General features: G+C 37.6%; 1 protein-coding gene across 3 annotated transcripts in view; it reads left to right on the plus strand.

Moving 5' to 3' along the window:
* The window catches only part of LOC128006052 (disabled homolog 2-interacting protein), a 96,916-nt gene that overhangs the window by 20,037 nt on the left and 58,543 nt on the right, over positions 1–18,336 (plus strand). Inside the window, exon 1 of one of the 3 annotated variants that reach the window (XM_052592711.1) lies at positions 10,861–11,308. The exons of the other annotated variants lie outside the window; for them this stretch is intronic. Within the exon in view, the coding sequence (XP_052448671.1) occupies positions 11,185–11,308 (124 nt within the window). The 5' untranslated portion in view covers positions 10,861–11,184. Of the gene's footprint in view, positions 1–10,860; positions 11,309–18,336 lie in introns of those variants that run through there. 3 annotated transcript variants of the gene reach the window in all.

The following is an 18,336-nucleotide window of genomic DNA, read 5'->3' on the forward strand; positions in this document are numbered from 1 at the left end:
AACAGGAAGCTCATTGTTCTTGCCTCATTACAAACAATCGGTTGGTCATCTGATCCTTTCATGATTGGTAAAAAAAAAAAAAAAAAATCTGTTAATGAATTTCCGCTAAAACGGAGCTACTGAAAGAGTTAAGAAAGAGTTAGTCACATGTGCTCACACACAAGCTGATGATGACAAGTATCTGTTTGTATTGAACAAATCCAATGCTTAATGATGTGCTCTAAACAAATTTATATCCAAAACTATGTTTTTGTTGAAGAAAACCCCATTTTGAACCAAAATCCAAGGTACTTTCTACAAACCTTCCCCAGCAGCTGAAGTGCAGATTGTTTGTCTTGTCATGGTAACAGTGTGTTAGGGAGGAAGAGGAAGCTCTGACCGCTGCTGTGTCATGCTGTGAGTGCTGTGTGCTTGACACTTTGACCTGGGCATCCACATATACACAATGCCCAGTGTGTCTGTCCTTGAACAAAACAGGAAAATACATTCATGCGTAGTTCACTTAACTCCACAAATACATACAGCCTTCAACACATGTTTCTGACTCAGTGATGACTGTCAGAGTGCAGACACTGAAATCATCAAGGAGTGTTTGTACTTAAAAAAAAAAAAAGTAAAAAATCAAGTTCTATAGCTTACATTTATTTGGGAAAACACACAACCTCTCCTTACCAAACACACACATGTTATTGTCGCAAACATAGGCACTAGTATAGAAGCACCAGGGACAAGCTCTGACATACAGTATTCATACTGACATACTTTACATTTTACGGCATACACACACATACATACACAGAAAACTGCGTGAGGTCACAACAGGAAAACTAAAGAATGTGCATCATTTCCATTGCTGCCTTGCTTCATCATAGACACACAAACACCCAGACAGGCATTCAGTCATACACATTGAGGCATGTGGTTTGTTATGAGCCCTGACTGTAACAATAGGCTGAGAAAAAAAGCCTGTCACTATAGTAAAACAAAGGGCATGCTCCAGTCAGCTAGTATTGGCCTCATGAAGTGGATTTCATGGGATGTTTGGCCATTTCTAGTGAGATTCCAAACATAGAGAGCATGGATGCTTATTATATGTGTACATATATGTGTGTCTGTGTGTGTGTGTGTGTGTGTAAGTGTTATTTTTTATTAATTTATATTTAAATTATTTTTCATTTACACGTAATAATTTAGCAGACGCTTTTATCCAAAGCGACTTTCAAATAAGTACGACAGAAGCGTTTTATAAATGATAATTATGAATTATAATAATTTATATAAGTTATATTTGTTCACACTAGTATATAATAGCATCATGTTGAGCCGAATCATCTTTGTGACTCAGGTGTTTGGTGGCGGTGCAGGTTAATCCAGGTGCTCTGATTTTGTTAAGTGATCTGAACTTGCCCTGTTGAGTGTATAGGGAGAGGTGAACACTGCATGAAGTGCAGCTGAACACAAATGCCAAAGACCAGTTTGTCAGATGTCTTATGCTGCTAAGTCTGGTCCAGAGATTTTGTAATAGAAATTTAGCGTTAAGCCATGATCCAAATGTGTGTGCGTGTGTCTTTGAGTGTCGTTTCAGGCTTCTACCAAGCTGTTTGAGGTCTCCTTAACATCCTCCCCTGAAAAATACATCAAAGTGAAATATTTATGTGTGGCAGAACTTTTGCTTTTTACTTAGAATAAGAATTTGAAATTTCCTATGATATTTTACTGGAGTGAGACTATGTATGAATATTCATCAGATATTCTGTATGTGATAAACAAACATGGTTGAGATCTATTTCTCTCATTTAGAGTTGAAATATGAAACTCACCCAAAGCTGAAATTCTTGTGATTGAGATTTGTGTACTGAGTGCTGAAAAACTAACATTATATGTTTTTTTGTTTTGTTTTTTGGAAGTACTGACTCGACTTTCCAGTAACTTAGTTTCTCAGTATCTGAATATTTCATTGCTTAATACTTTAAACAATGACATCAGAGCACTTGTTGCCTTCAGCAATGTGACCAGATCTCTCTTTCTGCCTGCACAGCATCAGTGACTCCAGCATGTGACGGTGCTCAGTGCTCAGTGCTTCTTTTCATTCAGTTATTTTGTGCACAGTTTACACTTCCATCATTTCAGTTGCAACACAACTGTTTCAAGTGTACTGCAACCTGTTCCTTTAAGATCAAATTTAATTTGAAATTTATTTATTTATTTATTTATTTGGCTCTTGAAACTTACAGACAGACAATATATCTGATAAAAAAGTCCTAAACATGTCTCTATAAAATAAATCTAATATTACATGATGTTATAAATAACAAGGCAGCATTGTCATCAGTTTAAAGCACCAAAGTTATAAATTATATTTAAACAATAATTATAGCAGGTACCAATTTAAAAAAAAGTGTGAATTTCGTAATCAAAAAGGCTGATCTACAATAAAGCTTATTGTATTCTGTGCCTTTTACCAAGGACATAAATCTAGACAGCTTTGCATCATGTTACTTTTTCTCTTTTTCTATAATGACCATAGCTTAATTCACACAAGGATCTTTTGTGATGCATTGTGTCTTTTTGCCTCTGGCGTGTTTGTGTGAGTGTGCAGGTGCAAGTGTGTCTTTGAGCACATTTTCAAGACTGTTGCTATATTGCAGAGCATTGCATAACAATCCGTCAGAGATATTAATACATGACTCAGATTATCAAAGCTCTTCATCTTATCTGCATTAAGAAAAGACAGACAGATGAAAGATTGCTCTGGGTGTAGATGATATGTAATTAAAATTTCAAAGATACTGAGTGACGAGCGAAGGTTTTTTGAATAGTGCGTGTACACATTTCATAAAGGAAGACTGCAGCTCGGTGTGTTTAATTGAAGAAGCTGAAATGTTTACAGCATCTTCTTTTCTTCTTTCTCTTTTGTTGTTATTTAATAGATGGGTAACTGTTATATCCAACCTGTGTGACTTCAACCTAGATTGAAGTAATTCTACAAAAGTGCAATTTGATATATTAAGCCTATATAAAATCAGCTTCCTGCAGGTTTTAAATGTGAGGTGCATCATTATAGAAAGAATAATAATGTCTGTCCAACAAATATAAATAGAAACTTGTTATTGGTATAACCCGGAGCTGTTTTTGTAAGAGTGTTGAAGTGTTTAGGATTTGGGCACCTAAATGAACGCCCCCTCAAAACAACACAAAATCTTTGGGGAGACTGTGCTGAGAAAACTGGGTCAGCTGCTGCTGTGAGGATGTCTGTGGATTTGGGGTTCATTGTCATTCTTTCTTTTTTATACTGTTTAACAAATGATGACATCATCATTCTACAGGTTATGCTCTCTGTTTGTTTGTTCCGATACACACATACACACACTTTCAGCTTTTCCTTGGGTAATGGGGATTGATAAACAAATTTGTTTCTGACTTGACAGAGAGGCAACAACAGCAAAGAAACAAACAGGATTATCAGGCAAGGAAGCACACAATCTGTTGCACAACCCATGTATGTTTTTCAGTCGGCTCGATGAGTAGGAGTTGATGAGCTCATCACATCACAAAATTCTCCAAATTTACCAGCTCTCCAAATTTAAAGAACACTCTTAGACATTTGATTTGGCATTTTTTTGAAAAAGGGCCTTTTTAAATTATTTTTTATTATTATAAAATGATTAATATTTGTTTTATTAGGCAAAGGCCATATGAACTCACTACTGTATGTACAAGCTATTTGAAGCATATGTAAGAAACAACAGCAGTTTAATCAGTTAACCCTACTCTTCCAATGACTTGTTTTAGTTTTTTGAGTCAGGTTCTGGATTATCAGGATTGTGCTGATCATCATGATCAGATCATGGGTCAAGTTTGGACTTTCTTTGTGACGGATATACAGAAGCATATGATGCGAGAGGAACCAGGAAGAAATAGGAACTGATTAATGCCCCAGGTCTAAAAATAAAATCCCGAGAAAGGAAGGCTGGGTTTAAACTTTATATAAAGGTCAAGAGCAGAGATGAAGATGATTTTTAAACTGATCAGTCATTCACTGTATCTGATCATAACAGACAGGCAGTCAAGAGACCTGTTTACTAGATCCTCAGACATACACATGTGCGCATATAAATAGAAGTGTTTTGTAAAAAAATAAAAAATAATAATAATAAAAATACAGAACTACTGCTATAGTGGCGCAAGTAATGTCACAGCAGATTATTCCAATTTTGAGAGAGCTCTTGAGAAACTGTATGTTTTCATATTTGACTCGGTTGTTTGGTTTGAGCTGAGTTCTGCCTCCACAGGTCTCTCTTCGTAGTGCTTGTATCACTGTAGTGCTATGGGCAGCTGTTTATCAGTGTGACTAGGTAATGAGCCCTTGGCACACACAGAGTCATATTTGCACATTTTTCATAGTGCCCTCTAGTGGTAAAAGGAACCTTCAGACCTTCAGAGAAGCATTTCACCTTTAAATGCATGTTTAATCCATATCTTCTAGGAGAAGTTGGCTTTTGTTAACAGCAGATTATGAAAAGTGTAGATATTGGGATCTGATGTTACACACTTTAGATTAACTCTTTGTGTCTGTCTGCTGTAGGTTTCAGTAATGTATCATTGCAAACGTTTGGGAGTTTTTGAAATAAGTCTCTTATGCTTACCAAGTCTGAATTTATTTGATCAAAAATACAATAAAAACTATGATTTTTTTAATTATTATGAATTATTATTATTATTAATTTAGCTGTTTTCTGTTTTAATTTGTTAGATTCCTGTGATGGCAAAACTGAATTTTCAGCAGCCATTACTCGTCTTAGTCCTCTGAGAGTCCTTCAGGGATCATTCAAATGCCTATTATAGAGTTTTTATTTATTTATTTATTTATTTTTATCAGTGTTGAAAACAGTTATGCGGCTTAAAATGTCTGTGGAAATCATAATGCTTTACAAGAATTTCAGGATTCTTTGATAAATAGACAATTCAAAAGAACAGCATAAATTTAATTATTGTGTGTGTGTGTGTAAATATATGTAAATATGTAAATATATATAAATAAATATATGTAAATATATATGTAAATATGACCCCAAACTCATTATACCTGCTCAGATGGTGACATAAACAAGCTGTCCAGTGCCAGTTAGCAGTTGGATCAGATCAGCATCTGAATTGCTCTTCTTCAACTTTTTTAGTTTTAGTTTAGTTTTATTTTCTATCTAAGTGTGCATGAGCTAAATCTTTGCTTATTTGACCCTATGATGTCTTGTTCTGTTAATCATGATGACAGAAGCATAACAACACAGAATCAGATTAAGGGGGATATAATGGTGTGCAGGTGTGTTTATGCATATCTGCTTTGACTTCGTTCCTTGGTTTAATCAAACAGGCTTTTTTTGTCTCCAGGAGATGGCGCTGTGTGCACAGTGCAGAATTTGCCAAAACCCTCTCCAATGATTTAATATAAAAATAAGACTAGAAAACACAAATGTCTGTTTGGTACACAAACTCAACCCCATTGCCTACAGTATAAGGGTAGATAGAGGACTGATTATACCTGCTGTGAGGACCAAATGTCTGGAAATGTCAGTTTGAAAACCAGCTTGTGAGGGCATCCGCACTATTTGAAAGGCTAATGAATCATGCTTTGCTTCGGATCTAATAATGTCAGCAGGTGTGGTTGAGGATTAGCAGTCAGTAGTTGTGGTAGTGAGTTACAACCATCACTGCTGCTCAGTAGCAATGCATTTTGGATGCTGGTGTACAAGCAGTCTTAACTTCACCAGCAAGGTTCACCTGTTTTTGTTTAGTTTAGTTTTTTTCATAGCTATGCTGACCAGTTTGGGCTAGCATGAACCTTCATGCTGGTGTAAGCTGGTCTTTTCTCTGTAAAGTGCGGCCAATGCTGCAGCACACACAGGAAGCCATCAGGAGTCAGTGTAAGTAGACACATACATCTATCTGCTCTCACCTATTTATCACAATTCTCTTTTTTCACATTCTTTGAAGAGCACATGAGTTATATGTTACTTGTTACCATACCTCTCTGCCACTCCTTTTTCTACTTGTGTTCTTTCACACAGTTTCAGGCTATTTGCAGTGTGTGTTAGTTAAAGAGAGCTCTTGAAGTTGTCCGTACAGTTTGTGCTGTTTTTCACGATGGAATGGGGTAAGAGGAGGAATGCTCTTTTAGCACTCCCCACTCTTTCAACCTCTCACCCTCTCATTGCCCCCTTGTTTCTCTCTTTGGCCTTCCCCTCTTCTCATATTGTGTCTTTCATGTGTTCTCCACTATCTCACATCTCGCTGTGTTTGTGTGTGCATTTGTGATTTCTCAACAGTCATACCGTATCTATACTACCTACAATGTACAAAATAAAAATAGTCAAACAGCCTATACATCTGATTCTGTACCTTTAAGGCAACAAGTTAAAGGGATATCTCATCCAAAAATTTACTTAAACTCATAGTCATTCTACTATGCAACACAAAAGAGGAAATTTTGAGAAATGTGCCTTTTTTTGTCTATTTAACGGAAGTTAGTAAACCGTTTGGTTGCCAACATTCTTCAAAGCATAGGTTTGTCTGTTTGTTCAACATTTACTTGAACGTTTAAAAGAGTGAATATAAACAATGAAGAAAGATTGTGTAAAATCAGTTATATTGAGCCAATTTATAGTACTTAGAATGGTCACTCTTAAGTTTGAAGTGTTTTTTTTTTTTTTTTTACCCTACTTTGGATCTTTTGGTGATGTTATGCCCTTTTGTTCCTTCTGCAGCTTTTGTTGGAGAGTGTTTGGGGCTGAAACAGACTGTCAATAGAAAGATAAATAGCAAATCTTTTTCAGCACAGATTTGTCTTCTATCTGTCTGCTCTCATTCTGCTTGTTCTTTTCTTTTTCTTTGGTGAAGTAGATCTTTCGATACACTTCACATACAAGGTCAGATAACTAAGTCAGTCATCAGATTAGTCGAAAACTTTATGCTTACTTTTTTCTGAAACGCCCTCAAACATTCACAGAGGTATAATAAAGGCACATAAAGAGGAAAAGAATCCACTGACCTTCAGTGAAAAGAAATTAGGATCAAAAGTGTCTTGAGTTCTGCAAATCACACATACACCAATGAAATTAGACAGTACCTCTTTTTTAAAGAAATACATCCCCCCCCCCCCCCCAAAAAAAAGGGCATTCTGTACCCACTAATAATAGCTTGACATGACAAACAGATATTAAAGTCATTTTTGACTGATAATCTTCAGCTCCAGAGAACAGTTAAAGGGACAGTTCACCCAAAAATCTAAATTATGTCATTAATATCCCGTGAGACCTCCGTTTATCTTCGGAACACAGTTTAAGATATTTTAGCTCTCAGTCCCTCCATTGAAACTGTGCGTACAGTCTACTGTCCATGTCCAGAAAGGTAAGAAAAACATGATCAAAGTAGTCCATGTGACATCAGAGGATTGGTTCGAATTTTTTGAAGCATCGGAAATACATTTTGGTCCAAAAACAGCAAAAACTACGACTTTATTCAGCATTGTCTTCTCTTCCTTGTCTGTTGTGAGAGAGAGTTCAAATCAAAGATCTTTCAGAAAACATACTAATTTGTTTATTAGATTCTCAAGAAAAATATATTATTATAATTGCTGAAAACAGCTGCTGAATATTTTTGTATAAACTATATATTTTTTGGCTTGTTTGTTATATATATATATATATATATATATATATATATATGTGTGTGTGTGTGTGTGTGTGTGTGTGTGTGTGTGTGTGTGTGTGTGCCTGTGTGTGTGCGTGCATGCGTGCGTGCGTGTGTGTTGTTCCTATTATGGCATCTGGAAGGGCAAGATTGAGCATGCAAGATATACAGTCCTTTAGAAAGTTCTCCAGTGTCCATCACTTTTCTCTCATACTAATACTCATGCACACAATCTTAAACTGTGGTGAAAGAAGTCCCAAGTGTCTAAGTCTAGCAAAGTCATGAGAACAGGAAATGACCTCGATTCTGAGTTTGCCCCTAAGCGTGACCTCGAGCAAACAGATTGTGTTCACTGTTCAAGCAAAGAACAGTGGACCTATGTGTGTTGTTGTGAGTGTGTTACATATTTTCAGTGCGTCTACAGGGACACAAGGGGGAATATCCGGTCGTAATCCTGATGCTCAGGCTCAACAAGGGCTGAATTGAAGTATTTTTCGTGTGATTCTCAGTTCGACTGCTTTATGGCACTGGGCTTATTGTCACCTGGGGAGTTACAGCAGTCAAACACAAGGGGGTTGGGCAGGGAATCGTTTCAAAGCAGGGAGGTTGACTGGATAACAATAGGCAAATTGAATAGAGTTAAACTTCTGTGTATCCAGCTTCCCTAAAAGAGGCTTGATGCTCACACGGACGGCTCAACAGGTGGTGCAACGTGTGTTGCATTGTATTCAGAGATATTGAGACCGATATCTCCTTTCCCCAGAGATCTTAAGGGGATAGTTTACTCAAAAATTTAAATTATTATTTCATCCTCTTGTCTTTAAGACTGATATGTATTTATTTATATGGTAAATTAAAAGAAGGTGATTTGAAGAAATGGGCACCTCAGTCGTGGTTATTGCCAGCCCGAGACTCGAACCCACAACCCTAGGGTTAGGGTCAAACTCTCTAACCACTAGGCCACAACTTCCCCTAAAATTGTATGTGTTTGGTATGACATGAGGAAAAGTACTTGATGACAGCGTTTTCATTTTTGGGGAACCTCCTCTTGTACTAAAACACGGCTACTTTGATGTCACTCCGTATTTAACCTCTCAAGAACTTGTTTAATTTCATTTTTCTTTTTGGCCATAATCTCTAATTGTAGTAAGTAATTTGTAAATGAATGTGCATGTGTGTCTTTGTGTCCATCTGTTCTGCTGTATTACAGCTGCTTGACCCACACCCTCAGCCCTGGCTCCTTATTGGCTGATGAGAGTCATATCTAGAGAAGCTAGTCTGGGCCCCTATGAGGATTCACATCTAAAACCTGGACTGGATTTTCTTTAAAACTGGAACAGTCTTGATTGGGACTGTAGTGTTTTAATTTGTGTCAGCCTTGCTTTTATCTTTGACACAAACTGTATAATGGAATCCATTCAGCCAGTGGAAGAGGCATGCCAGCTTATAGTAGGACTCACTGTCTGTATTTGTTAAAAGACAACACACAGTTCTTTGCTCAGCTCTGGGATATCAGCTGGACAGGTTTCAAACCTCCAGCCTCTGGCCAAGCCTTTTATCTCACAGACACGTTTTGTTTCACTTCGCACCTTTTTTTTTTTTTTTTTCTTCGGTTGAGGGATTGAACTAGATATTTCACTGTGGTTGTGCTGTTTGGGGGAAGTTGTGGCCTATTGTTTAAAGGGTTGGACTCCCAATTGAAGGGTTGTGGGTTCTAGTCTCGGGCCGGATGGAATTGTGGGTGGGGGGAGTGCATGTGCAGTTCTCTCTCCACCTTCAATACCATGACTTAGGTGCCCTTGAGCAAGGCATCGAACCCCCAACTGCTCCCCGGGCGCTGCAGCAAAAATGGCTGCCCACTGCTCCGGGTGTGTGCTCACAGTGTGTGTGTGTGTGTGTGTGTGTGTGTGTTCACTGCTCTGTGTGTGTGCATTTCGGATGGGTTAAATGCAGAGCACAAATTCTGAGTATGGGTCACCATACTTGGCTGAATGTCACTTCACTTCACTGTAAGGATGGCGTATGAGGCAGTTGAGTGTTTAGAAATTTCTGGATTTTATTTTTTTTTTTGGCCAACAAATGCTCTCCATATATTTGGGTGGCCTTTGATGCAGAAGACAGATTCCTGTAATGTGTGTGTGTTGAACGAATTGAAAACAGCTATACTGTAGCTTTACACGCTGGCTGAAAAATATACCAGATGGATTTTTTTTCTTTCCAAACCACAACTCTAATAGTAGATGTTTTACCAGCTGTTTACCAGATGTTTTACCAGTGGCTGTTTTGGTGCTCTTAAAAGCATGACATTTTCTGTATATGTTCACTGTCTGCTGCCTGTGCCATCACAGCTCATAAGTGAAGAGATTTCCGATTGGATACTAATGTAGGCAAGTACCATTGAGATGAATAAGAATTGTAAAGGGAGGCTTTTTATTTACCTTTAAAGGTGCACTAAGCCATTTTTGCAAACAATGTTGATATTTTAAAGCACCAAAACAAGCATGCCCTTATCCCAGCAGGACCTCGCCCCTATTTTGATAACTTTTTCCACACGTTTGTGCACAAACCTGGCAGTGATGGTTGTGGAATCTGCTATGCCTGCTGGCCGCATATTTACGCAAATCCCATTCCCTTCCTCACCGAGTTCTCTCCACCACTGGAAAGCTGCTCATATATTTACAGGTTCCTGCCTCTTGCCTGATCATAACTCTTCATGTTTTATTCTCTGAAAATATCCTTTTTTTTTTTTTTTTTACATCTCTCGCTATCTATAGTCGATCTGCTAATATCCGTCCTGTGCCATCACTGGGTGCTCTCTTCTCCCTATCATTATTAGACACGCCCCTTACTACTGATTGGCTGCGGGTTTGTTTTGGGACCTTGGTCCGACACAGTGGTCAAAACGTTTTTAAAAATGTATCATGGTTTCAAGAAAAATATAATTTTAATAGTACAAAAAATATGATAGTTGTCTTGATTTTTTTAAATTATTATTGTTATATTTTTATACAAAATGAAAATGGGACTGAGAAATGTTATTTACAAGTTCCATCTAATTCACCCTATATATGTTCCACCTTCTCGTGATCCAGCCCTGGTTTTCACACAGACTCTTCATACAAACTTTGTCTTCTGGCTCTCTCTCTCTGGGTTGAATGTTATAACTCAGCCTTCCCTTTACTTAGAGACAGAGTGTGTGTTATAGAGAGATAATGTGGTCCTGAAGAGCCTTTTGAGCTTTTCGTCTCTTAGTGAGAAATCAAGTAACTGAGAGAGAGAGAGAGAGAGAGAGAGAGAGAGAGAGAGACAGACAGGGAAAGCAAACTTTCTCTCCTCCTATTGGACTTTTTCCAGACTTGAGTGCTGGAATGGATTTCCTCTGATACTTTGGATGTCACTGCTCAACTGTGTGGTTTATGCACGGAAGGGATCTTTCGAGTTTTGTTGACTGAGCTTGTGTATGTGAGGCGTGTGTGTGACAGGAGCGTGCTTGGAGCTATGTCAGGTGTTACACGGAAAGGTTCTGGGAGACCAGGATATTACTACAGACTCCTGGGTCGAACGAGGCTACAGAGACAGCGCAGCCGCTCCAGGAGTAGAAGCAGAGCCACAAACAATAGGGGTAAACATCTCGTTATAACTTTGCTACATTGTTTCTGAAAAAAATCCCTCCAGCCCTTTTAAAGTACTTTTATACGTTGTTAACAGTGCAGTATATATTAATAATACCATAACTGTTACATTTGCCACACTTCGCTGCAGTATGTTTAGCTGTGTGTAAGACTTCTGTTGTTGCCACAGTAGTAAAACTTCATAACAGCTCATTTATAAGACTGCAGCTGCCATAAACCATTATTATTACCACTTTGTTCATGGCAGCACTCTTCTACTTTTTATAAAAAGTACTTTTTTATAAAAGCTGTTTTTTTGCCTAACCCCCCCCCCCCCCCACACACACACACACACACACACATACTTTTTACACTTAATTTTAATTCTGAATAAGAATGTCATTGAATGAATGAACTCTAAGAAATGTAAATCACTTTATTTTGCACTTCTTTTTAGATTTGAAGTGGTCATATGATGCAATTAAAAATTTTTCCTTTCTCTTTTGAGTTTTACAATCATTTGGTGCATGAAGAAGATCTGTAAAGTCGTAAAGACTAAAGTATCAAAATTATTCTCACTGTGACCGCCTCCACCATGTTCTGGAGACACTGTGTTTCGTTGTGATAGTAAAGCTACTTTGTTTGGCCTTCCAAAAGAGGACAAAACTAAAATCAGTGGTTAAGTTGTATTTACAACGCTGTTCCAGAACATTTCAACCCAAATATTCAGATTTGTGCAGTGCATTTTACGGAGGACAAGGTCTGTTTCCTGAACCAGGAGCCTACAATGCTTCTGTGCACAAAGGCTGTTTCTATATAGTGTGGCAGTTCCAAACTTTGCAAGGACAGTCTGGTGCTTCTGACTCATAGACTGTAAGTAGGTTTTTTTTATATTAAAAGATTTTGCCACTGATGATTCAAACGCGAGTTTTGAGCACTGTAGAGTAACGCCTGTTGTTTTTCGTTTCTCCGATCACAAATGCAGACATGGTTTTATGTTTTATGTTTACATGGCGTAATACGCAATGCAATGCTTAAAAAGACAGTATAAGTCATTATAATCATTAATTATTGTTTGAAATTAGTTTTATTGGTGTTGTCTCGTCGTGCCGGGAGACGGCATCAAAGTATAGTAAGGGGCGTAACATTTCCGTCACACGCCTGAGGTATTCAGCCAATCACAACACATTGGATAGCTGGCCAATCAGTGTACACCTCACTTTTAAGAACAAAAAGCTTTGTAAAGATCGACGCATTTCAGAAAGGTGGGGCATAGAGGAGAAACAATTTTAATGTGTTTTTTTTTTTTTTTTACTTTAACCGGCATAAACACATTGCATTGCAGCAAATACACTAAATAATGTTATTTTAGCAATGTCATATGACCCCTTTAAAAAAACTGGATGCAAGCACTTCCTCTTTAACCATGGACCATTTTAGAGTTTCTATTAATGTGTTTCTATCGTTTGGGTGTGGGTGTGTGTGTGTTAAAGAGAAACGCGATGTGAAAATGTGATGTGTGAGTGTGTGTGATGAATGAGCGATGATCAGATATTGTTGTCAGAGTCTGTGCATTAAAAGTGGGACTCTTTTTGGAGAATAAATGATGGGAGTAGGTGACAAAGTGTTTTTTTGTATCATTAAAAAGTAATCGAAACATTCACGCGGAAAATGCATTCAAAAACAACAAATTCCTACAGGAACCAAGTGCCACTACTATATGTTGCTTGGCAAAACTGAACGACTGATTCTTTGACTTTGGAACTATTTTCTTTTATTTAATATAATATCAAATTTGACAAATTATTCATAAAGACACAGTACTGTGATGTGAAGTAGTATTCACTTTTTCATAGAAATTTATAAAAGAAGCATCAACATGGAAGGATCATTTCTCAAGTCTGTGGCCTTTTTTGTTATTAGGTACAAAAGCATTTTTATTTCTTCAATGTTTGTTTCAATCCGATCTTAAATATTTGGTCCTCTGTATAAAACACTCTGTGTCGGCCACTCTGTCAGTTTAATGTTATGTAATGTAACAGCTAAGTGTGACCTGAGAATACCGCAGGAGCCGTAAAGTTAGTTAACAAGCCCTCATGTCTGTGTGTGGAGAAGGGGTTATTATCAGCTGAAACTTTACGGTTTAACAACAAGACAGGTGACCAACCACAAGTATTGAACCTGACACACAAAACGCTCGTACTCACACAATTTTCCAAACCAGTCAAGCAGGAACTCAGTACTTCAGTATGGCCTAACAAGCTCCTGTGCGCACTCTCTCTCTCTCTCTCACACACACACACACACACAGACTGAGTAATTTCAGAAGTGATGGCTGTGAATGGCTTCTTCAGACTCATTTAGGTTATGGCTATCTGGACTCATTACACAGGAGTTTGATCGAGATCCCTGAGTCATTCAAACCTAATTCAGTCACTGAGAGAATCGATTCATGTAGTAGATGAGGTGCTTTGTGATGGGGCTTTGTAATGGTACAGCTGTTTTGGGGACTTGGCATGTTCAAGGTGACATTACTGTGGGAAACTTTTATAGTAAATATATGAGCAAACAGAAAGCAGTGATTTATAGAGAGATTATACCATTTAGGATAGAAATCTTATTATGTTGGTTTAGTTGCTTGAATGCTAATGATATTTTCCGTTCAGTGACACATACCCAAACGTGTGGGTTTTACTTTCTTAAAATTTTTGTTCGCCAGTGAGAATGAGGAAGTTTTCCAGTCGACTGATTGTCATAGAAGATTGTGCATGTTCTGTGGGTGTCGATCGACTTATCTTTCAAGCTGAATGTTAAAAGATTAGTTCTTGTTTACTGTTCAAATGTTATTCATGTTAAGTAGGGATAATGTTGCAATGTCTGTGTGGGCATGGGAAATCTTTGTTACTATTATTATTATTATTATTTATCTTGTCCTCCAATAAGTAACCGTATTTTAGAGAGACAAGTAATAAAAAAGTTAAATATACACATTCATTATTAGTTGTGTGAAAATGCACGTCACCAGTATGGTCATGCAAATTGAGCATACATGGAACAGAATTATGAGCTTTGTTATCTGTGGTGTTTGTTTGGGTTCAGCTGACTGATAGCTTATCAGTTCATGCATGACAGAAGATGGCGGCACTTTGCATCTGAATATTCAAATACGGCACCAGTATGAGGTAATGGTGCCTCCATGAGCTCACCTGAGCTCAACTCTATTACACAACCAATTACACGCACACCCCACACATGGGGTGGATGAACATAAATACTGTAATAGCCATGTTTGAGCACATGTTTGAGAACATGCATAGGATCCGGAGAGAAAATTGTAGCCTATGTATTATTTATGTCCACCACAGCCAGCTGCATGCAGTGTGTTCTCTCTCTCTGTTCATTTTTTGAAAATACAGCATTACATCACCACTATATCAGCAGCTAAATTGACAACCTGTGAACAGCTGTGTGAGGAATAACCTGCTCTGGGAACAGTCTTCCCTCAGTCAGTGTGTTTTGCTATGCTCTGGTTTTTAATGTCTGATTAGGGAACACATGGGATTATGATAAGTGGGCTTGGTGGTGACTGACAGTTGCATGCAGCTGTGGTTTTTCACATGTTTGCTCTACATTATCTCACAGGAACTCTATGTCAGAAGATTATGGTAGAGGTTGTGCTGTACTGCTGATGTACTGTAGTGCTAGTTTCACTGTTTCATACTCTAGATGCGACAAAGTTTAAAACTGTAAAACTGGTCACTATGTTGGAGCTGTGACACATTGTGCAAAGGTGTTAGGGGAAACACCTCTTCTTGAGCCCATTCTTACCTCTAATCATCATATCCTATCTGCTGCTGTGGCTCTAGGTGCTAGTATGGGCAACATGAGGTTGAATCTGGCTTTGCAATTCCATTTTTACCTCTTTTCATCATCATCATTAATGTTAGCTGTGGTCTAGTGGCTTGTGATTTGATGCATTAAACTGTGGTGCTCATAAGGAAATGAGTTTGAATTTTACTTGCAACACTTTCTGATCCCAATTTCATTTCTTCTTCCCATAATTTCTTTGAAATGTCTTCACTATATTTGTTGTCATGTCTTTACAGGGCTGAGCTGTAGTAGATACATTGGGCCATGGTGCTCATGAAGGAAATATGAGGTTGAATCCAGCTCACATTACTTTCTAATCCCATTCTCTTATCTTCATTTATGTCAACTGTGCAGAGTAGTTGGTGCATGTGATTTGATACATTGTACCATGGTGCTTTCCCATTTCTTCTCCCCATCGTTTCTTGTCATTCTCAATAGAATTGTTGCATAGAATTGTTGAATAGAATCTCTACAAAACTGTATGTGATGCATGTGATTTGATACAATGTGGTGTGGTACTTTTATAGGAAACTTTAAGCTCCCAACATTTTCCTGTTACCACCTTCCCCGTAATTATCTGTATTCATTATTCATAGTTTATAAAAAAAAAAAAAAAATTAAAAAAATTCTGATATGATTCACTTTTTGAGCCCTCATCGCGTAAATTCTTTTTATCATACTCTCTGCAGAGAAGTGAGGAAATCGAGTTGCTTCGCAGAATGCTGTAGGGAATGTTGATGGTTTAGAGCCGGAATTCTGCTGGAGTTTCCATTATACGTCACATCTCATCTATTTACACAGGAAACTAGGGTAAATACCATTGTAAAAAAAACTGGCCAAGGTTATAGCATGTTAGAGTGTTTTGATAAAAATGTCTTAACTAAACTTAACAGATATAGGTCAGGCTGGAAAGTCAAAACAGACAACGGAAGAGAGTGAAAGAATGGGAAAAAGAGAGAGATGAAGACATGAAAGACAGGAAATGAAGAGAACGAAGAAGGTGAAAGGACAACAGAGATAACAGTGATTAAACAGGCAGGAAAGCAGAAAGCTTTGTCAGAATCGTCTGATAGCTGGATGTTGTGCTAGAGTCTGTCGGCAGTGAATTTTTTTAACTAGTTTGTGGTTTTTCTTGTTGATTTGCAAAAGTTGCTGTTCATATGTGTGTAGTACATCTCTCTTTCTCTGTGTGTGTGTGTTAACTCGTGGAATGTCTGAGTTTACTTCAACCTTTCAAAGTTGAAAAAACAGCAACTTTCTTTTGCTGTGCTTCCCACACACACATCTAGGGATGTAAGGATTAACCGCGAGCCAGTTGAAAATCGATTCAAATATGTGACGATTTTAATTGGTTGATATAGCAAACAAATCATGATACAATTGGAGTAGGAGTTTATATGAATGTATTTCTGAGGGAAAAGTTTTCTTTAGAAAAGTTTACATGGTTTTTGTTTACATCTTGCCTCTGAACAATGCATATTAGTATTCATAAGCACATCTCTGCTTTGTTTACAGCAGTAACCAAGGAAACACTGTATCATCGTTGTTCATTAGTGCCACCTGCTGTCAGAGAGTGGATCTGTGTCTCATTCAGCTCGTCTGCTGTTTCGTTCAGATAAGCTGTTGTATCATTACACAAAATTAAAGTCAAACCATTCTCTTTTTGCTTCAATTTTCAAAATTATACAGTCTAATTTAGATGAAAAACAACTCATGCTGCATGTATGCTGCATCTTTGTTTGGATCATGTTTAAAATCCAGTGGTTGCCTCTCAATTTAAATGGAAAAATCACAGACAAAGTCTTAGTTTGTTCATATTAAGACATTTGTGTATAACTTACTTGCTTGATTTGGGGTTTGTCTTAAAATTTCAGTTTAGGTTTATTATTTTTCAATTTCACAAAGAAAAGTGCAGCAATAGCCAACTAGAACAACACATTTTCATCTACTATATAATGTCTTCAATCTCATTTTGTAAAATAAAATTGTGAGAAGATCGAATCGTGAAATCAAAATCGTGAGTTGAGTGAATCATTACATCCCTACACATATCACATGTCCACAGTCTCTCACTTAGACATCTGACCATAATAATAATTAAAAATAAAAACATTTTGTCAGACAATAATTTAGTAAATCCTATGGTCTGCAGCTTGAATACCACTTTTGTGAAAATCTTACCCATTTTGATGTGCTGCATAATCTCATAGAGAGAGATTTTAGAACTTATTTGCATTAGTTGTGTTGACCTTCTCTTTGTGTTGTTCTTTTAGTTACTAAAGGCTTGAAAAAGTAGTGCTTTCATTGGTATCCATTCCTCTTTCCCTTAGTGGAAGTGGTATTTCAGTGGATCTGAACCACTGAAATAAAGGTTTCATGTTCAGTCACTTTGCAGGGATGATCCAGGAACTGGCCAGATACTGAGATAACAATTCAGCACCGAGCAAAACACTAAAGCAGATTCTGCTCTAGATGGATTGTTCCTGTTATTAGTGTTCTGTAAGTTGTTTTGGGCAGAAAGCATGTGGTGAGTGGTTTGTTTATTGGATTCGCTTCAATCATGAGTGGCCTGACGGTACGCTGACCCCTGCAGAGAACATATCGAGCTCATAATGTGCCTTCTCGCTTCATCTCTGACTGCTTTATTCATTATGCACTATTGTTGCCTTGTTTAATCCTCTGCACTGCATCGCATAAAAATGGCCATTACTCATACAGTTAACCAGATGAGATGAAATCAGATGTATGTTTTTGTACAGTATAATTCTGCATTGATATAATGCACACTCTGGACTCTTTGGAAAAGGTTGTCTGTCTAAACAGATTTGATATAAATTTGGAGCGAAAACATAAAATAGGCCCTCTCACAGACAGTTTTACTGTCTCATAGTATAATGTTTTAGTCTAACATTTTCCATTTTCAAAGAGCTGACAGGTGGGCATCTCTTTTGCTTATGTGTGCACTCTTTTTTTCATGGCTGTGAAGTCATTCAAGCACAGTGAGCTTTAGGAGCAGATGCAGAGAGTGTTTGATTAGAAAAAGGAACTACTGGACTGTAACCACACACACCCTTTGCATACGAAAACCACCCCTATTGTTTTTTTGTTTTTTACTCCTCAAATTTGCCACAATGTTGAGATCAGATTATAACATGCTACTGATCTCAGT

This window comes from Carassius gibelio, chromosome A5 (assembly GCF_023724105.1).
Source record: "Carassius gibelio isolate Cgi1373 ecotype wild population from Czech Republic chromosome A5, carGib1.2-hapl.c, whole genome shotgun sequence".
In the NCBI taxonomy this organism is placed as follows: Eukaryota; Metazoa; Chordata; class Actinopteri; order Cypriniformes; family Cyprinidae; genus Carassius; species Carassius gibelio.